Raw genomic sequence first — 23,030 nt, forward strand, 5'->3', positions numbered from 1 at the left:
CGGGAGTTGTAGTTCCGAGCACCCGCCGCCATTTTCAGTCTCCGCCTCTGAGGCAGCGCCCGGCCCCGGGGGTGGGCTCTGAGGCGGGGGAAGGGGAGCGGGCGGGCGCCATGCTCCACCTGGCGGTGCCTGTTTCCATCACAGGGCCGAGGTGGGGCTCTGGGGGTTCAAAGCCTTCACGTTTATCCTGCTTTTTCCCCGTTTCCACACACACAAACACACCGTGTCCTGTGGCACCTCATGCCCCCTCAGCCCTGCTCGTGCCTGGCTCTATGGGCCAGCTCCAAAACAAATCCTCAACTGCAGCTTAATTCCTCCCACTTGTTTCCTCACAGAATCATCTATGTTGGAAGAGACCTCCAAGATCACTGAGTCCAACTTCTGACCTAACACTAACCAGTCCTCCACTAAACCTTATCACTAAGCTCTACATCTGAACATCTTTTAAAGACCTCCAAGGATGGTGACTCAACCACTTCCCAGGGCAAAAAACAAAACACAAAACAAAACAAACAAAAAAAAAACACACCATGTTTTCGTACGCAAGCGAAAGGATGTGTAACAAAAGCAACTACCAACAGCATAAGAAAAAATATCTTTGTTGTTGAGAATACATCATAAAATCACAATCATTTTATACATATTTTAGTATTTCATATATAAATAAAATGGCCTGTATGGTTATTGGAATGTGTAATAGGAACAAACATATGGTTTTTAACGTGAAATTAACAAATTCTTGGACCCCACCTCATCTTCCATTGCTTCTCTGGGGCTTAACATATTAACTCTGAAATACTTCTCGGAAGAACGTTCCTCAAGCTGTTATGCCAACAATAACTCCAGGGATTATTGTAATTCCATTTACAATCACTTTTCCTACCCTTTTCCTGGTTTACCCTGACCATATAGCAATTTCTATGTGTCAGTATTTCAGCTTTGCAAGAAAGACTAATCCTGTATGTACCTGGCACAGTGCTGAAAAGAACATTTTCCAAGCTTTATGACTTTGTTAAACCTATTAACAACCAGTATTTTTCCATCACTACACACTCTTGCAAATGTTTCCATTAAATATATTTCCAATATTAATAAAATAACAAACTCTTTATTATCCTTCTGCTTATAACTTGATGTCTTAACATCAAAATAATATTTCTTTCTAATAAAATTATACATAGCATTTATATGAAACAACGTTGTCATGTGCATGAGCCTAGTAATGACTAGACGTGTAGATATTTCTACATTCTTATTTTGGATTCTTGGGTAGTTATTTTTGGAGCCACAGAATAATAAATAATTTACAAGGTAATGACTTCCTTCTCTCTGGTAACCAGGCTTAAAATTGGAAACGACTCCTCTGGTCTGGCTTTATAAAACTTTGGGTATGCTGAAGAAAACATATTTTTTTCTATCTGAATGTCTGTATGTATTTCTCTAGAAATTGTAGTGAAACGTTTCTGATACAATGTGTTATGAAAGCTATCATACAATTAATGAGAAATAAAATTATAGAAGTCTACACAAAGATCTTAGCTGGATGCAGACAGAAGGCTGAACATTCCCAGATAGATGTGCTCAGAGGGGCTCTCCCTGCTGGAGGAATTTCTGTGTCTTGTGGGGTGGATTTGGCCTTACTCATGGTGTCCTCTCACCAATGCTGGGACACAACCAACAGCACTTTGGGGCAAGGAGTCTGTGGAAAGAGGAGTGTGAAGCACAAGGAGAAATTCAAGGAGCTCTTTCTTTCACCTTTTTATGGAGGAAACATGACTGCTGGAAAACAAAAACAGCTCAGGGCTGTGAAAAAAACATGCAGACTCCACAAAGGGAAGTTATTGAGCTCACCATTCAAAAAGGCATGTAAAAATGCACCCTACTTTATGTTTGCAGGTCTGTAGGACAGCCTCCTGCACTCAGAGTGAGGCATGTATGTTATCCACTTTTCTGATCCACTCTCAGAAGTTCCCTAAAGACTTGTGCCAAGCAGGATATTGTTGCCTTTCCCTGAATTCAGTGGTCAAGCTTTCAGTGTAGAAACTTCTCATTTGTTAGTTGTGGGAAAGCAGAGCTTAGAACACAAGTAAGTGCCTTTTTTTTAGAACCCATTTTCCTTGTGGACAGGGGACAATAAAATGCAGTCTGTATGTAGGAAGAGAGTCATTTAACTTATTATTTAGTGTCTGATGGTCCAAATAACTGCAGCTGCTAGTTCTGTTGTGGAAATCAACCTGATCCAGCAGGTCATGAGTGGTGGTGCTAAACGTAGCCAAGATTCACATAATTTGCAAGGATTACAAATACATAATTTGAAAAATGTACTTATTGCATTTTCATGAACTATATCGTTTACACAAAGTTGCCTGTTTAAAATTAAGAAAATAACACATACATGCCTCAGATTGCTGCCTTAGAGCTTTTTTTTTTTTTTTTTTTTTTTTTTTTAATCTGCTCTGTATGAAACCATCCTTCCTTTGGCCACAAGTTCCTTCCCCAGGTCTCACTGATTTCCACTTTACTTCATTCACAAGATTACTTGGATCTGTAGCTGCTGGGTGAGCTCCTTCCAGAGGAGAAGCCCAAAGATCTTATGATGAGAGCACTATCATTTTTTTCTAAGCTTTACCAGTGACTTAGTCATTGCTTTGTAAATACTGATGTATGCGTAACATGAAGAGGAATAAAGAACATTAGTGTTCTTAAAGCTAATGCCCTTGCTTGTGGCATAATGATAGTGAGGAGTTGGAAAACAATTACAAGAATTAACATATCCCCTTAAGATAATGTACAAAAGATACAAAATGTCTAGACAGCCAACTGTTTATACAACATGACCTGTTCTGGTGGGGTAGGGATTACACCAACTATCTTTTGGCCCAGAGAATATGGAAGGGGATCCAAACCTTTCCATATTATCTGAAAAGGGCCTGCTTATATTTTTACTGGTATTTATTCTACTAGAACATGCAAGCCATGAAAAACATGGCAAAAATATGATTTTCTTTGCATTTGTAACATAGATAGGACCCAGTACTGAACATATGGTAGAAACAGCAGCTACACAGGTACAACACTGCAGTTTTGTGCTTAATATACTCCTTTATCTTCTAAGCACGGCAAAGTCCTCAGCAGCTGTGGAAATCCAAGAAAAAAAGAAAAAAAAAGGAAAAAAAAAGTTAACATACATCATTTATGAGGTATGGTCTAACTTTGTGCATCCAATTTTCCAGTGTAAAAAAAAAGGGTACTCCCTTTTATCCCTCTTCAGAAATACAGGATCCCATGTGCAGTACCTCACCTTAGCTATGCTCGTACCACTTGAAATGCTTTGTCATGTGCACTCCTGCACCTACCACTCCTCATATACCCAGCCAAATACACTGTAACTTCCGCGTTCCAGTTCTGTGAATACCTTTTAGAAGGTCAGTAGATCCCCTCAAATCATTTCTAGATCAATAAGCAGTATCTTTATATCATTGCTTCATCATGTTTTTTGGCTTTTTTTTTGTGCCAAAGTGGGGCATAACAGAAGGAGACAATTCACATAAAGCTGACCTCTGCTGTGAAACAGAGATCCACTTTTCACACTCTCCTAAACCCGGGGACACTAGCTGGAGATTTGGGTTCCATGGTATTATTCATTTACATGTATAAAGTAACCGTGGACCTAGGTATCCATTTCTGATGTTTTTCAGGGATGATGTTCAGCTACTCTCCTACCCCCGCAAAATCTAGGTACTGGGTCATTTGGACACAGAACTGAAGGTAGGCAGATGAGATGCTGTGGTCTGCCCCATTAACAATCGTGTGCCTTAATCCTGCTAGCCCAATACACTAAGAAGGTTTTCCTGATAGTCTAGATAGAATGCACAGTGCAGGCTTGACGGTATGGAATTACTGCAAGGAGGCCACCATGAACTGGGAAAGTTACAGTACAGGCAGCATGGTTGGGGAAAAGCAAAGAGAAAACTGAGAAATAATATATATATATATATTTTACATTGTCAGTGCATTTTTATAGTGAAGAACTCTAAAGGGGGTCTATTTGTCAGTAGGCATAGCTAAGGATGGGCTGCCTTCTGTATCCTGGAGTCTCTGGGTGATGTCCGTGGTTTGTAGTCTTCTCCGGATCCAAAATCCACTGTGTCATGATAGTTTGTAAATTCCTGAGGTAATGGAAACTCCTCTGTTGATGAATGAGTCCTGTGTCCGAACACTCTCTCTTGCAGCTCAGCGATGTCATTCCTGATGTCTGCCATCATCAGCAGTAAGAAGTCAAATGAACCTGGTGGGCCCTGCAGCCACAAGGCACGGTCATTAATCATGTTCCACTTTACTCTTACAGTTTTCAAACAGGTCAATATAATTGCCCTTGCAGGGGTGATTCAGTAAAACACTGCTTCATAACTATTGCCAGGAAATAAACACCTCTTTTCAAATCAACCTGATCAGGAAGCATTTTTCAAAAGGCAAATATTTTTGTAGACAGAGTCTATCTTTACTAGGTTCTCAGCTCTTTGTTATTTAACAATTCATTTACTATATCTGCCTCCTAAGAGCATTTTAACACCTCATGGGAACAGAGAGAAATCTTGGTTCCTTGTGTTCCTTCATATTAAAATAATAGAAATTACATCCTTAAAATAACTAGTTAATTGATAATTATTAATATTTATTACAATTATCTGGGGAATGCTGATGTCTGGAAGTTAATTTTCAATACATTAATCCCACTGCAGTCCATCACTTAGTAAATTTATTAGTAATTACATTGTAGAGAATACTGCCCATTTTAATCTAATTTCAGAAAAAAATCATTTCTTTTTAGCTGTTGTCACACAGTAAAGTATACTATTTAATACTGAGAATATAAATCTATGAGAATTCTCTCACCAATGAGAAAAGACCGCAATAAACAAAATTTTAATCAATTTCACCTAAAACCAGATTGTAAATTATTCATCCTTCTCTTGCTGATTTGCTCAAAGTCCCAGAGAGAGATGAGAGGCCAGATTTTAAAAGGTTTGAGAGATCAAACTCCCACTATGAGTGAAGCTGAAATGTACTAACTAGCACTTGGCATGGGTTCTTGTGTTTCTGCCTGCCGTAGGGTGGAGGGGCACTTACTACTTCAGTGTAGCATCCAGTGAGGGAGAAGGTGTGTAGGAAAGAAACTTGGATGAAAAAGAGTAATTTCTTTCTTTTTTTCCAATAACCTTTTCTGGGTATGTAAAGTGTCATTCACTGTGATTTTGACAAAGGAAAGTTTTTTTTTTTTTTTCTTTCTTTCTTTGTTTTCTTTTGGTTGGCCTGCTAGTAGCCAGCATCACTTTGCTGTGGAATTGCTTGCTGAGAGCAATACTTACAGGTATCCCCTTTGGTCCTGGTGCACCTCGCTCCCCCTGTAATCAATACCACCTCAGTTAGTTTGCTGTGACTAAAGGAAACCAAAATAGCAGTTTACCTTTGCAGACTCACTGGCTACAGATCTAGAATCATCAGCGTTTGCTAACTTTGCTTGCTGAGAAAAAGAAATGAAAAGAAAATGAAGTGGGAACAAATATATCAGGAAGAACACAGGAAATTGCCACTGGCTCTAGTGGGAGCAGAGTCTGGTGCTTTTGATATTTCTCCTAGACAGTAACAAACAGACCAGTTAACAGGAGAAATTCACAAAAGAGCAGTCTAATGAAATGGGCTAACACATCAAAGGAAAGAAAGCCGCTTGAGAGCCTGGCGTGGCTATTATTTGCAAAACTTAAGGAGCATGAAGCACAAAATTGGAGAAGAAAGGCAAGAGAGTGGGACATTTTCAGTTTAGCAAAGGACATGTGGTGGTAAAAGGGTGTGACTGCAAGTGCATAGACCAGATGTGCATGTGCCTGCCTTGTGGAAAACAGTACCTCTCCTCACCTTGCTGCCATCTCTCCCTGGTGCTCCTGGCGGGCCCTGCAACAGAAAAGAAAGTGTTCACAAGGACGTGACAGGTTGTGGAGCTGAGGCCAACCATGCAGTGCATGACAGGAGGTGAGAATACTGACCACGGGGCCCCGTCTGCCCTGCTTAATATGGGATATGTCTGGAGATGGGCCCATGGGTCCCATTGATCCACGGGGGCCTGGCTGTCCGGGAGGTCCAGGTGACCCAGGAACTCCTTGACTTCCTTTCGGTCCTGGAGCCCCTACAATCAACAGCAAAGGTTACCTGCCAGGGAAAGCCTTCAGGACACTTCATCAGCGCGAGCAGTGGGGACTGACTATTTTTTGAACCACCCAATGGGCTTGTTGCCTTAACACACCCAAATCCACAAATCCACAGCAACACAAGCAACACAGCAGTCATTTGAGACATTACTCTTTGTCACAGTGGGTACAAGAGATCTTCACGAAACAATTAAACTTTGTGTGTTCAAAGAAACAAAGATCTCCACTGCCAAGCAGAGGTGAAAAGAAAAGCAGAAAAGCCTCATTTTCACACAAAGAGAAAAAGGGAGGAAGAACAAATCACATCTGAGAAACATCTCATAAAAAGAAAGCCTCAGAAAACTCATGGAAATGTTGGGTCAAAGCCATCTACATGACTGGCACAGAAGCAAACCCTTTTCACCAGTGGTTTGAACCTCTCTGTTTCCCAGGACAGCAGCCAACATATTAGGGCAAGAAAGGCTCTGTTCTTGCATTTCACTTTATACCCTTTTCAGCTTCTGCTGATTCAGCAGAGAATGTTAGTTTTTACAAGGCACCAGGCAGCAAAATAGAGGTTTAAATCAAGAGAAACACTATGAAAAGCAAAACACAAGATAAGGCACCTGAAACAGAATTTACACAAAACAAAGATCATTAAAGCGTCACTGGCTGAAGTGCTTTGTAATTAGAGGGGGGAGCACTTCCTTCATACTGAAGGCACGTGAAAGACACAGGAAATGAAAGGCCGAGAGCAAAAATGGTTCAGCAGGACAGAATATTTACAGCAAGGGTATTCATAAGGAGTAAAATTAAGTTCAGTGATGAACCTCTCAGACTCCTCCTGAAGACCCAGCCATCCCGTTGCTAACGGCGGGGCAGGGGAAGAGGTCAGCGGGGATGGTTTTCAAGCGGAACAGAGAATTCTACAGTACCTTGGACAGCTCAGTCATGGGGAAACCAGATGGAAGAAATGCAGAGTCAGGCCTACGTTAGAGAGATTGCAAGACGGCACAATGTACATTTCAGAGTCTGATGCAGAGTCTCTAACCACAATGTCCTTGCACTTATGTTATACTGAAGACTGAAGATACTCGTCCTCCAAGAAAATGAGATAAAGACTCAAAAAACAAAGCAAGACTGCAATAGTGGGGATAAATGGTGGGCAGTTCAGTAGGTAGTAAATCAAACCTGGTATGAAATATCAGCTAATCCTCAGTAAGGATATTCCAGAAACTCAGAACAATAGTAAAATTCCTTGAATTTATCACTAACCCCAAATCAGATCTGCATTCAACGGATTTAGCAAAACTTTTACTATCACTGGCTGCTGGTTGCAGGGTGTCTGGCTTAAGCTAGAGCCTTAGGAACTCTCTGCTTTTCTCATTGTTTCAGTCTATACCTTAACAAAGTGCAGAAGGTGTGAGTGGAGTTTTACTTTTCTTTTCAGATTCCTTTGAATCTAGAACACAACATAAAACCAAGAAATGAATCCTTGCAGAACAAGACAAGGAAAAATAAAACAGTTGGCATAAACCTCCGCAAACTGAAAGCACATTTTCTGCTCTACTAATGACAGTGAGCTAAAGTAATAGGTATTTCTGAAATGAAATGGAGAGCGTTTAAGACACAGTTAAGAAATGGGAAATGACATCTGAAGCAGGTGAGACATCCCTGGGAGAGGGAGCACTTTAACACGTACAGGACAAACACAGCTTGCACGCCAAGAAATACATTGAGACTAAGAAACACAATGGAGTGATGTTAGACAGTTCACAGAGGCTGACTAAATAATGACTGCAAAGTTTTTCTTTTTCAATTTATTGCAAATGCCAATATAATCATAGCGATCAAAATATGTAACGCATGAAATCCTATCATACTGAAGGCTGAGGCTTATTATTTTTACTCATGGCACTATTTCACACTTACGTCCCTCTGGTCTGTATCTTACCTGGAGGACCTTGTTGGCCAGGCTGGCCTGGGGGGCCAGGGATATAAGCATTAGATGCAAGCACTTTTTCACCAGTGATGTGTTTGCTAAGATCAGCAGCATTATTTGGTAGCAAAGCAACCTGCCAAAACCAAAAATCACAGTAAGGCCTCCATCATTCATCTGGATAAACTGCATTCTTGATTAAACTTTAATGTGGACAAATAGCACATTTAAGTGCTTCAGGAAAATGTGAAGTCTTTATCAATATCTGCATTTATACTAACACTGTTCTGGATCCGTTAGGATTGGAGGATCCTAGAGATGATCCACACTTCATGCATCTTATACCTGAAAGGTAGCCCAGGCTTGGGAGATACTATATGGAAAACATGGCACCCTTTGATTTTAAGGCATTTATACCTTCGGGTACTTTCCTTCCCTTGGGGTCTGGAGCCAGTACCATGTTAGAAACCCTGATGTTTCCCATTAGGCTGTTCACCTTTCAAGTCATCATGGAAATACTGCAAGTCTATCCAAATGGAGGGCAGGAGAAATTCAGGAGAGATACAGCAACAAGTTGCCAAAAACTGAAGGCTAATAACTGCTTGGATCTTCTCAGAAAACCCATTTTTCATTATGTGAATTTTCCTCTATTCATTCACTGTGCTTCCTCAGGCCAACATTTGTTCAAGTTCCCAATTGCTTGCACAAGTCCCTACATTTTCATAGGTTTCAATAGGAGAACAAAATGCTTTGTGGATCTGGCCCTGTAACCAAGCCATTTAACCCAATGGATGTCTGCATCTGCTCTGCATAGAGATACAAGGCACAAGCAAGTGAGAATGCAAGGAAAATTGCATACTGTGGTTTAAAATGTCATTGTCCATCAAATATCAGATTCTGCTTGCCCAGATTGAATGTATTTAATAATTAAACACATTTTAAAATATTCTGCAAATACTTAGTCTCTGCAGAGACAGCTGAAGGGAGACAACAAGCCAGAAGACCAGTCTACAGTGAGGAAAGAAGTTTATTAATAGTGAATGGCTGCATGTACAGTTGGGAATTTTGCTCTGCCAAACAGAACTGAAAGGATATTTCAGCAATACCAGGACAGATCTGGGTCAGCTTTGTTGCTGCCCTGAATAAACTTGGCTCAGTGGATTCTGCAACATTTGCGTGGAAGAGATGCATTAACTAAAATACATGATGACTCCTGCTGTCTGGTAGTGCTTTTAATTAGCTATTTGGAATTCCCTTCATTGGACTGTTCTCAAGGCTCCTACTTGCTTCTGTAATTATTTGATATATGTCCTCCTGCCCTTATTGCAAACCTAATGTTTGTAAAGCACTGAAAATATAACAAAGCCATGCACTTGCAATACATAGTGTAAGTGAGCAAATTTCTTTTGGGAAAGTAGTTATTAGTGAAGAAATGCACTTTATAGGGCAGCCAGTGTTGGTTGCAGCTCTGGGTTAGATGCACCAGCACAGTTCTGAAGGAAGAGAAAGTGAGGAAAGAACATTGGAAACATTAAGACAGTTCCTAGTGGCACTTCTGAAACACTATCTTGGTGTTTCAGACTGGGATGCAAAATGTGATGACAGGAACAGGAGGATTTATCATCCATTTGTGACTTGGGCTTTGGAGAGCATTGCAGTTCCAAGGGCAAGATGACTGCACTATATAGACATTAGGCAATGTGATGCAAGTCTCACAGGAATTTGGTAGATTCACTCTACCTCCCCTGAAATCTGTGGTTGGATGAGTTCAGCACTTCACAGAAGCCCCACTGGGTGTGCTTTATGTGCTTGCTCACAGAAGTGGAACTCCTTACTTTCTGCTCACACAGAAAATTGGGATCCAGCATACCTACTGCTTCAGGGTGGGCCCTGTGTGCTGTCATCTTGGGTTTTCCAAGGAAAAACTCCACTTATCAATGACCCCTCAGCCTGAAGTGTGGGACTGCTGCAGCTAAAGGGCTGCTGCGTGGGTCACAGCACCTTGCACGGAATTCAGCAGCTGGGGGCTGTCACAGCTGTGTTGGCCAGCGACCAGCCTGAGGAGGTCCCATGGTCAGCTTTGGTCAGCACACTATAAATGTGAGACCCTGAGAACATTATATTTTTGGGGAAAAAATATATATAGATTTGTGAGAATATTTTCAGTGTCATTCGTGAGACTCAAACAAGGATCACTTCATCTCTTCCAGTTTTCCCCAGCAGGAACGCTTATTCATGCTGAAGAACAAATAAGTGTTTCTCCTTGGGGGTGGCAGATTAATTGATCTCCTCTGGAGAGGAGATCAATGTATGTAAATTTTGGACCAGATCCTACTTGGGGGATCTTTTTCTTACTGTGTAGCCCCTGCTCCGTACAGCTCCTCAGATTATATTGCAAATGGCCAGTCTGGATTAAAAAGATGCATTTAGTAGCAAAGATTCATCGTGAAAATGATTTTGTAGTATATTCTCTTCTGTTGAGTGAATAAGGTACTGACTTGTTCTGGCCAGCAAGGCTGTTTCAACAAATAACTTAGTAAGTTAAAAAAAAATATTAAAAAATCACATAGCTGCTGTGAAAGCATCTACACATGCTTCCCCACTGAGTCAGCTGGACTTAAGGCATACACTATGAGTGCCAAAATACCCAGGCTCTGGTCTAGCTCACTGCTCTTTGATATTTTCTGGCCAGAAAATGGCTGTTACATACACTGGGGCCAAGCCATGTGTTTTTGATGTTGACTCACATCCTCTCAGGGACTGGCTATACTCACTAGCCTAATTTCTATTTCACCTTTTAACTGAACCAAGATTGTGATCCAGAGTGACCTTGGCGTTCTCTGTCCATAGCTCCAAATCTTAATGGCCCTTGAAAAATAATGTTTTTCCATGTGCGTGCAAATATTAGTAAGAATAAATTTTAAAGAAAGACAGTGCTAGACACAAGATTCCCATAAGTTCGCTGTTGGATGTTGCATCTGGTATTTTGGGTGGTTTCTAGGCAATCTGTGGTTTAGATGACTTTGACAGAGCTTGATAGGAGAGTTGTGGAATTTTACCACAGATTTCTAATTAAGATGTTTAAACACATCTGTGCAATAGGATCTAGCAAAGCTCCAACTCCAAGAGCTGAACTGCTTACTAGACTTCTTAAAAAATCATTGGCTGCATGTCAACATGCCAGATATCTTTCCCCTACTTCTCCAGCTTCTGCTTTTCCTCCTTCATGCAAGGTCTGAGGTCAGACTAGGGCTGCCCCCAGCCCCCAGTAAATCAAGAGGAGAGTGTGTCCCACCGGATAACCAAGTGAGTTGACTTTCTGTTCTTGATTGTTGAAATAGCATACGCTGGATTTGGAATTGATGGTGCAATCCCCCCCAAAAGGTATTGCTGCCATCACCTCCTTCTTTTAATATGATAGCTAGTCTGCTCTCCAAAGGTGGCAGGGACTTGAGTTCAAACCCTCCTTTCCTAAGGAGACCCAAAACTACACCTCCCACCTCCAGAAGCACACCCTGCTTTCCAGTTGTAGGGTTTGCTGGATTGGATCCTTCTCAGGCTCTTCTGCTAAACATAATTTCACATAAAGTTCATAGAATCCCAAAGCCTTAACCACAAGGCTAAAGACTTATTCCCATAAAGTGTCTCTCTGGCAGGCAGTAATGAATTTTTCTGAACAAAACAGAAAAGCTTTTACCACAGATACAGAGAGGCGTCTTTCATAGAAGAACTTGGCCACAGGGAGTGGCTGGTGAAACACAAGGGTTTGTGTCTCCTTGGGCTGAGGAGCAGGGTGAGGCCAGATCTCCTCTCTGCATGGGTAAAAGCTCTCCCTGCTGTGGGGTAAAAGATGCTGAATGCATCTGGGGATTCACCTCTTCCTGCTCTGTCTGTACGAGGCACAACCCAGTTGGCTTCCTCTGAGGATGCCAAATCGATCAAGTCCCACTAGGAAAATACCTGGGGAAAATTTAGGCTATGGACCATGATGGGAATTAGCTAAGAGGCAAGAGCAAAGTGCTTGGCATGGGCACAGACGCCATATAACAAGTGCACACAACAACAGGTACCAACAGCGTTAGGCTCCCAGGACTGCCTTTGGAATAACAGGCACCTAACGGTGGAAGCCAGACACATAAAACTTTCCATTAATCCAGGCCATTAGTCTCCACAAATTCTTGCAGCAAACTAGTTGGCCAACAGCATGGTCCCAGATCCCAGAGCGGTGCGAGCCTGCTCAGCCTCACCGCCTGCGGCTGGACAGGCAGCCGCTCAGCAGGACCGCTCCGCTTTAACCCGCCTGCTGTTTGCTAGCAAAAAACAGAATTTCTGTCACACATGGATATCCATCCACATTTGTCCCCATACCTGATACAGAAGCAAAATACGGAGCAGATTCCTTCCTCTCCGTTATACATTACATTAATGAGCAATATTAAACGCAATGAATGAGTATACCAAATTACGTTTTTATACAATTAAAATAAATGTGCAGCCCAGGGGAAATGATTACAGCCTGTCAACATGAATTGCTTAGACTGTTACTGCAGAGCATTTCAGAGAACCTGAATGTTTGGAGGAGGCGTCACCAGAAAGGGCATTACGCCTGTACCTCTGCACATGGCTCTACAAACCCTGTGCTGGGTCTCTGGGTTATTTCAATCTTACCAAAGTGCAAAAGGAGGCCACATATAGGAGCAAATAAAGTTAAAGGTCAGGGGAAGTTTTAAAGTGCATTATATACTCTTATATGGACACGGATGAAAACAAACGAAAAAAAGTCTTGTGGCTGAGGGATTTTTCTTTTCTAAAAAAAATCAAAGCTAATGTGTCTGCTAGTGATGTTTCTGTCTAGCCACACACCTCCTATTTGGCACGCATCCTGTATCAACACCCTGGTAGTGCAAAATCATGTTCTCCCACGTTCCCTCATCAGCAGAACGTCTTGCACTTACATATACTAAAGGTGGATCGAGTCCAAAATCCTCTGCATTCAGAATGAATGAAAAGCTGAGGACAACACAGCTTGCCAAGAAACCTGGGCTCGGGCTGCGATGGGTGTTTGCCAGACCCTGTTACCGTGAGCTTGCTTAGAAATCTGCTTACAAGCAATGCAGAAGCAAAAGGAAGAGATGCCATTCCTACACGACTTTAAATCATGCTGCCATCATCTTTATGGGCACAAGAGCCACATGGCAGTGACAGCTCTGAGCACTTAAATTTGAACTCAGTTGTCATAAAACACGGAGGTCTCATAACAACACAACTGATCAATGTTCATACCTTTTGCTTCAGCTGTAAAACTGTCTGCTTTATTTGATGGAACTCCTTACAAGAGGCACAGCATGTCCCTGGTTTCGCCACGCTTTCAGATTTCTCAGGAAGCCCAGCTGAAAGAAAGCAGTTTCCAATACAAATATAAAGATCCAAGGGAAAGAAAGTTCATAATGTAATTGCAAAAGCAACTGGAATCTTGAAGGTTGTTGCATTTCCCCAGACTGTGAAAAGAAGAGGCAGTCTTGCCATTATTAATGCTCTGACTGTGAGTTGCTGTGTAAGGCTGAGCAATTTTGCAGGGATAGCTCTGAGCTCATTTTTAAAGCAGCTGTTTCCAGTTAATAGTCCCTAAAGATTTTTCTTTTTTTTTAATACCTGAAAAAGTTAACACCCTTTCTTTTATCTTTGCATTTAGGGTAGGCTATTCCTACAGATCTGAACTGATTTACAGTGCCCTGAAGGGCAAATTTTCATACCCTATAAATTACAGTAAACCCCCTCACGACGCGGTCATTTCATTTCACTTTGCACAAACTGTTCTTTATCATCTCTGGTCATTCCTCCATGTGATGTAAGCACCCTGACCAGAGATGGGGATTGAGATTAATGATCGGGATTTAAAGCCACATGAGAGAACAGGTCACACCACTTGTTACTACACAAGAATGGGATCTTTTCAAGAATCCTTGAAATGATTCAAATAATAAGAGATATCACAAATGGTATTTTTGTGCCCTTTTTCTAGTCCCATACACAGGGAATCATATCTACACCATAACCAAACAAGCACTGTTTTAACAAATATCAGCTTAAAGAGAAACGTGGCTTCTAAAACACAGGGTAGCATATATTTGCAAACTCTAGGTAAGCTTTTTTTTTTTTTTTTTTTTTCTTTCACATATAGTTGTTGAGAAGCACAAAGCATATCAAGGCTCTGCACGTGATGCCTGGCCTTGTATGATGTTACCTGTAAGGGTTATTGGACACATTTGAACTCTTTAGAGTGTGTCCTGTAATGGAAAAACTCTGCAGCTGCTCCTGGTTAAAGCCTGTAAATCTTCAAAGTCTTCAAAAAGTATTGACTACAATGTACTTAGGTATTACACTGTATTTTTTTCTTGGGTCTACACTTCATCTTTTCATAAATGTGTATTGATTTTGATCTGCAACATTTTTAATACAAACAGAATTTTCTACTACTAAAGATGTGGTAATTGACTTTAAATGTTTACAGGGCCCAGCAAGGAACACTGCTGCCATCAGATGGCCACCTATGGGCCATTAATGAACAAATTTAGGAAAAAAAACACGCCAGCTACCTGCTCCTAAAAATGCAGACCAATGGCATTGCAATAATCCACAAAGTCCTCCATATTTTATTTATCATGTGTCTGACAGTAAGTATGCTGCTTTTTGAGCTTCCCAGCCCCTCTTTATAGCACATGGCTTGGTAAATACCTGAACAGCTTTCTGTACCTTGTTTGGATGGCTCAAAGTTTATTGTTAAAATATACTCCTGGAGCTTTTCCAGTGACCTCTACATAAAATTTAATAGATTTTCACCAAATTATGTCTGTGCTGTCTTCAAGATAATTCGTTTGGCTACAGCATCTCCAAACTTCGTATGGTGATATCTGAACGTGCAGCACCTACTTGTTTCCTCATTGATGCATTTCTAATATTAATTATTTTGATTTTACTTCCTCCAAAGCCTTTTTGCCTATCCCTGATAGAATAGAGTCCACATTTAGGGTTTTCCCCTTAAGGAAGAGCTGTTATGATGCTGTAATTAAGACACCTCTTGATATTTCTACAAGGTAAGTCTTCTCTTGACCACGAATCAGTACTCTGCCTCTCTCATGGAGTTCTTCACTCCTCTCCAACTTTTCAGCTTTCTTTTATAAAACTGGAATGTTTTGACATGTTCACTTTTGGCCTTGCATAGGATTTACAGTGACACATATACAAAGACATTTAAAAAATGTCCTTTTCAAAAAATTCCCCTCTGGATTGTTTTCGGTACTAGTTTAAACCAAAATTTCTTTTTATAGGTATCTTACCAAACAGGGTCCCTCATAAAACACACACATTGTGTTAAGAAATGTTGCTGACAGCAACATGCAGTCATAGGGAAAAACTGCCAGAGCCTCTGCTGCTTGAAACCTTAGGAAATCCCGCTAGAGTCAGTAGAATTATGTGCAGATGAAGGAGCGGTGAATTTGGCCTCTTGTTTCGTTACAAAATCCAGTTTACCTTCCAGAAGGATGTGATACGCGGGTCTGTTGATAAAACAGGGCTGTGACATCCCATGGAGTTGAACATGTGTGTGGGGGGCTCAGCTAGTGTTTGGAAAACATCATTCCAGTGAGATTTCTGCAACCCCAGTTGGACTGATTTATCTGGGGAAGAAGTCCAACAGCGTCACATAAGCAAGTGTGAGCTGCGTCCCAGGAGAGAGGTGGAATCCCCCTAACTCATACCAGACAGAAGTGTTGATTTACCCAGGGAAGGAGTCATCCATCTAACACTTGCTCTGCCCCCATCCGATCCTGTATCAGGACCAAAATATGAATAAAGCCAGGATAAGGCACGGATAAAGCCAGAAGCCACCTAGGACAGGCCAGAGGGGGCAGGAAGCAATTAGACGAGAGCCTCCCACGCACGGTGCAGATACTGAGGTCACCTACCAGGCCAGCATTGAGCAAGACACTTACATAACCTGATTTCATTGCACTAAACTAAAATTATTTCAGAGAAGGCTGAAGCCAGCCTCATTTTAGGAAGGGTTTCTGAAGCATCACGGGTGATGTTCCTGTCCTGATACGAAGCCCTTTGGCGCCTATTGATAAGAGATGCTCAGGGCAGAGCGGTGTGCTTTCTTTGCCTCTGCTTGAAGGCTCTGGTTTGCTGATGCTGGAGGAGAAGGAGATGCTGGCAGGGAAGAGCTCTGTGGGGAGCTGTGCTGCGGGCAGTCTGCATAGAGGCTGTTTAGTGGATCATCTGTGTTGTATTATCTGTGCTCAGCCTGCTGAGACGGTTTAATTTGCCTACTTCTGAGCGGGTAGCTGTATTGTCTCTGTCAAATGCAACACGACTGTGGATGCAGGAAGAATGCTCCCTATTCTAGTGCTCCACTAACAAATCCAGAGCACTCACTCGAGCCCACTTGTTGTAGCTCAGAGTCAAAAAAAAAAAAATATCCTGGACTGCAGCCTTCAGGCAGGACGAACACGTGAGTAATAATTCCCCAGGAAACAAGCAGCACGCGTAAACCTGAAGAGAGAGACCCTGCATGTCTCTCGCAGTAAATCACAAAATAAAATTTAATTGTCCCAGCCGCCGCGAGACGCAAATGATGTGTTGCTTCGGAAGTGGTCAGGCCAGCAGGCGGTGCCACGAAGCCAGCATCAAACCCTGCGGAACGGCGAAGGGCAGGCTCCTCGTCCCTTCGTGCTCCTTGTCCTTTCGTGCTCCTTGTCCCTTCATCCTCCTCGTCCCTTCATCCTCCTCGTCCCTTCGTGCTCCTCATCCTTTTGCACCAGCACGCTGGCAGCCTTGGTATCGTTAGCTCTGGAGCCCAGCAGGGTGACTGAAAGTGCCCTTCTCTGCTCCACACAGCCAAACCGGGAAATGTTTGCAGAGATGGGGGGCATTTCATTCCAGGTTAGCTATTGGGACTGATGTCTTTATGGCCCGTGCAGTGTAAAATGTCTGTTTTTCAAATATTGGAATGATTTCCACATTTGTGAATGTCCTGAACTGTTGGTTATCTGGAATGCTTGGGACATTACCCTGTCAGGAAATTTGAACTAGCAAGAAGAAAAGTTAGCTAAAAAAACTATTTGCAAGAGGGTTATTTATGTTATGCCTATTTCCTTAATGACCCCCATATACTTATAAGAGATAAAAAAGATAATAAAAAAATGAAAACAACAAGAAACAACTCATGTTAATGGAGTGGCCCAGATACACATTTTCAGAGGAAAATCAAAATTATAAATTGCTTTGGCCATCCAGTGGGATTTGAAGCACCCAGTGATATATGTGCTCAGGCAATAACAGATGAACCTATGGCAAGTTGCCGTTCATCAAAAGCATATTTTTTGTTTTGTTTTGTTTTTTTTCCAGAGCACAAGTTGTTCTCTTTCTCCCTCCTTTTTAAATTACTGTATCAGTATTTAATCTGCAGGACTATAAGTGCTGTAATTTAATAACTGGGATGAGGTCAACAACTTTAAAATCATTTACACACAGAGCACATTTATACTCTGAAACCAAGTGAAAAGGAAGAACAAGCCCTTGCTCTCACCCTTTTCCATTGCAAATTACTTTCAGTAGGAAAAAAAAAAATTGACCGCAGTTATGAGAGACACAAACTAATTGCAGGTCAGCAGAATTCAAGCGTTACTCAACATAATTGATTCAAATAATGCTTAAAAATACATGGAATTCCCAGGCACTCCTCCTATGAATGCCTGAGTGCTCAGAGGCACCAACCACCCAACCCATGGCCATTTGCTGATCTCAGACGTGGGCATGTAAATGCTGACTAAACTCACTGATATTTAGTTAATGGATGGAATTAATGACGGGTCAGCACTAGGCAAATTTTATTCTTGTGTCTCTGGACTATCCAGAGCTGGGATAGTCCAAATTGATCTGGGAGGGAAATAAGGCTTGTAGCTGTTGTGTGATCCAGGAGAAATGGTCTAAACAAAGCTGTAAAGGCGACTTTAACTGTTCAGCCACTCTGCCTGTTGAGGGTAAGATGCTTTCCACAACCTTCAGAGTATTTCCAATTTTTCCTTACAGATGTGACTTCTGCCTTACTTACTGTGTGTATGTAACTCACGAAACAGTGGTGTTTCCCAGGTTCCCAAGTTTTTCCAGCTTTCCCACGACCACATCCAGGCGGCTGTTGAAGATCTCCAAGGAGGGAGACCCCATAGCCTCTCTGGACAACCTGTGACCCACCACCCACATAGTACAGAAGTGCTTCCTGACATTCACATGGCAACTCTTGTGAAAAATGACCTTTGGCCCAAGACCTTTAATCCCCACTGGCATATACCTTTATCTCCCTTGGTGCATGTCCTGCCGTCCTCCCCACGGGTGTAGCCTTCGTGGCACTCGCACCTGTAGCTGCCCATGGTGTTGATGCAGATCTGAGAGCACAGCGTCCCATTGCTGGTGGCACATTCATCAATATCTGGAGAGGAGCAAGAGTTGAAATTGTCCTGAAGCTGGAGGTTTCTGACCTCAAGTACAATAAAAGACTTCCTTTAAAGGTATTGGGAGAATCGGGGTTTAAATAAATGAGTAATTGCAGCACTACTGCTGCTTCAGGCTGGAGCTCTGTGCAAACTGCAGAGTTATTAACACACCTGACATTTTATCTATGAGCACCATGTGACAGTTTCTTTGCATGAAATAGGTCACAAGCAAAGCTCGATCCTGCAGACCTTGTCTCCCTGGCCCAGCAAACCCTGCAGGGCATGGCAACTGCATCAGGGGATACTAGCCACATGAGCAGCACAGGTAAATGGAACATCCTGTATTAGATTCTTGCCATCCGAATCAAACCCCAAGGATTTATTTTCCTAATGAGGCAATGTTATAGTGCCTTGAGGGTTATGGTTAAAATCATGTCCCTCTTCTCAGGCCAAGGCTCCAAATGCTGCTCAAAACCCACAGGAGGAATTAATAAAGGGAAAATTACATTGGCATGATGCTTCAAAGTGCTTAGGTGCATATGGCTTGTTTTAAGGACTACCTGCCAATAATTCCAAGGGGATTTAGACATCTTAGTTCTGGGGACCAATCCTTAGCATAGTTAAAAATCACATTTAATCTGTAATAGGGAAGAAAAAGAGAAAGGCTTCAATCTAAACTGAAAGTCCTGAAGAAGGAGGATGCATCATTAACCAGAGGTAAGCACTTTTACCCACCCAGGCAATACGGCTTCTCTCTGTTCCTGTGCCTCTCCCGGTCGTAGCGATAACCAGGATAGCAAGTGCATAAGACCCGTCCAAAATTATCTGTGCACTGCTGTTCGCAAGGAGCTTCAGCACAGACATCGTAGTCTGGAGAGAGACAGACGTGATTAGGAGAAACACCAGTGGCAGCAGCTGGATGATAGTATGGCAGCAAATATTTCACCTCTGTCTTTGCTAATTAATAAAATTGTGCTACATTGTTTTTAAAGGTTGAGGAAACCTAGAAATGAAACGCTCACAAGACATAAGCAGAGAATTACAATAAAACCGTAATTGCTCATCACCGCTTCACGGTAGCTGAACTATTTCTTAAAATTGGATTTGAAGCGAGGGGCATTTTCCCAACTGGCAGAATTTAAGAGCTCTTCTCAGAAATATTGTTACCTAAAAGCTTTTTGCTGTTTTCCTTACAAATTTTTAAGTGCTGATATCAACATTTCCTATGCAAAAACACTGTAAAACACTGTGAGGCCAGCTGCCAAATCCTGGCAGAAAGTATATCATGAGGAAAAGTTAATTAAGATCATACAGTAATTGTCCAAACCCAGCTATAATCCTCCCAGCTAAGAACCCTGTTACAAAACCATCATCACTCTTAATAGCAGCAACGTGACGATATGATAAGTTGCTGGCCAGGCTGCTCAGTGAATTCCCAAAAGACTTTCTGAGGTCCCACTCTGAAACCCCAAGGAGGGCTGTTTCTGTTTGTCTGTTTCTGATTTCACCATTATGCGGCAGCAGAGCTGAAGGCCAAGAAATGGACAGTGGAGCAAAACAGGCTCTGACCCTTACCCCTGCCCTGCCAGAGGCAGGATCTGGTCCCTGGTGCCAGGCTGGCCCAGCCCCCTGCCTGCATGCAACCACAGGGTACATTTTCTAGGAGAAGAAAGGGGCTGAAGAAGCATCCAGCCTCCAAACCAGCACAGAAAAGCTTGCTGAAGGTCAATTTTTTTTTGTGAAATCCAGTGGTAGTTTATGCGACCATTTCAGAGGAACATCATCCCACTCACAGTGATCCACCTTTTTTGTTGCTGAGCATCACCCTCCGGTGATGAGGCACCAGGGGGTCACAGCAGAAGAATCCTGTCCCTGCTCCAGAACTAACACAAACTTACATGTACGTGTTATGACTGAATTCCCAGCAATGCACTCTGTTTCCATACACACGATATAAAATAATTAAAGCCCCAACTCATTATTGACTCATGCTAATGACTAGCAGACTTCTCTGGGTATAATGACTTTTTCCGAACAGTTACAATGAACTAATAGATGGAAAAGCAAGTGAAACCACATTTGCTGTATGGAGGATCTAGAACACACGTGGAGCACTGGGGGCAAAAGCGACAGTGTGCCAGGGCACAGAAACGTGCCAAACAGGGCTTAACAGGCTGCTGTGGTGCCAGGACCCCTGTGTCACATCAGAGCCCACTTGACCAAAAAATGTTATTGTACCAGTGCCAGGCATTTCCCCCCTGGTGCTTGATACTTTCTGAGGAACAGGCATCCTTTCGTTCTGTTGTACTCCACAACGGTGCTGGCTTCAAGTCCTGCCACGTCTGCGGTGCTGCGGTGGGGATGGCAGTGGGACCACAGTGCCAGCAGCCAGGGTGGAAGAGTGCAGAGCCTTGCCCAAGCTTGGCATAAAAATACAGCCATTGCTTTCAAATATGACCAACCTGGGGGCTAGTTTGGGCTTTTTTGGTAGTGTTGGGGCTGCAAATTCCTCTTACGTTTGGCACTAGTAATTGGACACAGATATAAAGGATTCATGGTGTGTTTTCACCTGGGTGTGGTTTCAATTTTAATTTTCCACTGACATAAAATAGGTTGATTAAAAAGAATGGGCCAGTGCAGCAGACTTTGCTCAGTGCCCTCACTGAGCTGAACATGTCTGCTTCATAGCCAGTTGCCTACACAGATGCTGGATTTGGCCTGTGTCAAAATTTGGCCTGTTCAGAGTGGAGGCAAAATTAACTCCATCCTCACTGGGTTTCCATGAATAGATGTGCACTAACAAAATCAGAAAAACAGGCAAAGCTGGAAGGAATCACCTTCCACCCAAAGCAGGATTAGCTACATGTAAACCTGTCCTAAGACATCCAAGCAACCTGCATAGAAAGCCCTCAGGGATGGCGGTGCCCCACCACCATGCTGTCTATTCCAGAGATGAAGTAGCCTCACTGATAGAAAGAGGTTTTTTTTGCCAGTGTCTGTTCCAAATTCCCCTTAAAGCCATTTATCCTTCTCTCCTTGGCCATGAAGAAGCATTTACTTTCCCCCTTGGAGCAAGTTTTCACGTACTTAAAAACTGTTATCATCTTCCCTCAGCCTTCTTTTCTCTAGACTAAACAACACCATTTCTTTTTAATCTTCTCTCTTTCACCATTTTCCACGTAAATACTCTTTAAGTATGGTTTTTGCATCCACCTCAGCAGACTTCCATCAAGACATTTGCTTCGTTTGTGCTCATACAAGGCTAGGGAAGGGTACAGGAGCTAGAAATGCTCCCAAGAACTCCCTGCCACTTGTTTGCACACATTAACCCAAACCACACAGCGGCTGTGGCAGGTCCCATGTCACTGAGCTGTGTTTCCCCAGGGCTTTGGTCCCAGGTAGTGTGACACCCTTGGGGACAGTCCTCACTGCTAGGACAAAATTGGGCACAAGGTGCTGCAGCTCTCAGCTGTGCTGCAGCACTTCTGTGTGCTCTGCTGAAACAGGGTGCAGGCTCCCTCCCACGTCCAAGCCCATTTTCTGCCAGCCCAGTCTAAGAAATGTGGTTTGAGGATGAATCAAAGCCACATGATGAGGATCAGGCTGTTTCAGGCTTTAAGATAACATGAAAAACTGTAGCAGAGTAAAAAATGTCCCTATGTAGGCTTCCGCAAATTCAGGAATGGCAATGCAACGTGGAAGATTGCACCAAGGAAGTTTCTGAAACAGCATTAGTGAGGAAAGAGCAGGTCTGATTAGCATTTGCCTGCCATAGGATAGTTTGCTGTGAATTAGTCCACATCCAAAAAAATCAATGAACAAACCAGTGATGGGAAGCTACACTCCAAAGGAAGATTCTTCAGACTATTGCTGTGCTTTAATCTGGGGGACACTACAAGACAGGAGCTGGCTGGGGCTGTCAGCTTTGCCGGTCAAGCAGAGCAGAAATCAGACACAAGAGGCAAAATCCCCTCTGTGTTTCCTGAGGATCATTGATCCCTGCTCTTGCAACAGAAACCCAAAGAGAGATGCTGAGTCCTGAGCAAATGAAATGTGGGACCTGGGGGTGTGGACTTGGGCTCACTGGACTGCACTGATCGCTGCTGCTCTTCAAAGGCAGACAAGAAGTAAAAGGACAGGGACCAAAGATGGACATGGAAAAAGACACAACCTTTGGGAAAAGAGTCTGTTCAGATAACAGCTGCCTGAGGAGGAGGTCGGTGGGCCCTCTCCTCTAGCCCTCTCCCAACCCTCCTCCCGGCAGCCACCACTGAACCGCAGAGAAGACAAGGCTGGGATCATTCCTCCAGGCTTTGACTTGCCAGCACTGGATTAAAAGGTGCAGATGTGCTCTAATAAACTCACATCTGCAATGCATTTATGTGCCTGTGTCGAGATATGCATTTCATACAGCTC

The 23,030-nt window shown here is 42.7% G+C and overlaps 1 protein-coding gene across 2 annotated transcripts in view; it reads right to left on the minus strand.

Moving 5' to 3' along the window:
- Positions 1-583: 583 nt before the first annotated feature.
- Positions 584-23,030, minus strand: part of CCBE1 (collagen and calcium binding EGF domains 1) — a 96,370-nt gene continuing 73,923 nt past the window's right edge. The window contains exons 4-11 of one of the 2 annotated variants that reach the window (XM_068666277.1): positions 19,350-19,484; positions 18,473-18,610; positions 13,408-13,514; positions 8,140-8,260; positions 6,045-6,184; positions 5,917-5,952; positions 5,370-5,405; positions 584-4,298 (exon numbers count right to left, since the gene is read on the minus strand). In XM_068666277.1, the coding sequence (XP_068522378.1) occupies positions 4,065-4,298; positions 5,370-5,405; positions 5,917-5,952; positions 6,045-6,184; positions 8,140-8,260; positions 13,408-13,514; positions 18,473-18,610; positions 19,350-19,484 (947 nt within the window). In that variant the 3' untranslated portion in view covers positions 584-4,064. Of the gene's footprint in view, positions 4,299-5,369; positions 5,406-5,906; positions 5,953-6,044; positions 6,185-8,139; positions 8,261-13,407; positions 13,515-18,472; positions 18,611-19,349; positions 19,485-23,030 lie in introns of both variants that reach the window. The other variant, XM_068666278.1, reaches the window with a different exon arrangement.

The sequence above is a fragment of the Anas acuta genome, chromosome Z (assembly GCF_963932015.1).
Source record: "Anas acuta chromosome Z, bAnaAcu1.1, whole genome shotgun sequence".
Classification (NCBI taxonomy): domain Eukaryota; kingdom Metazoa; phylum Chordata; class Aves; order Anseriformes; family Anatidae; genus Anas; species Anas acuta.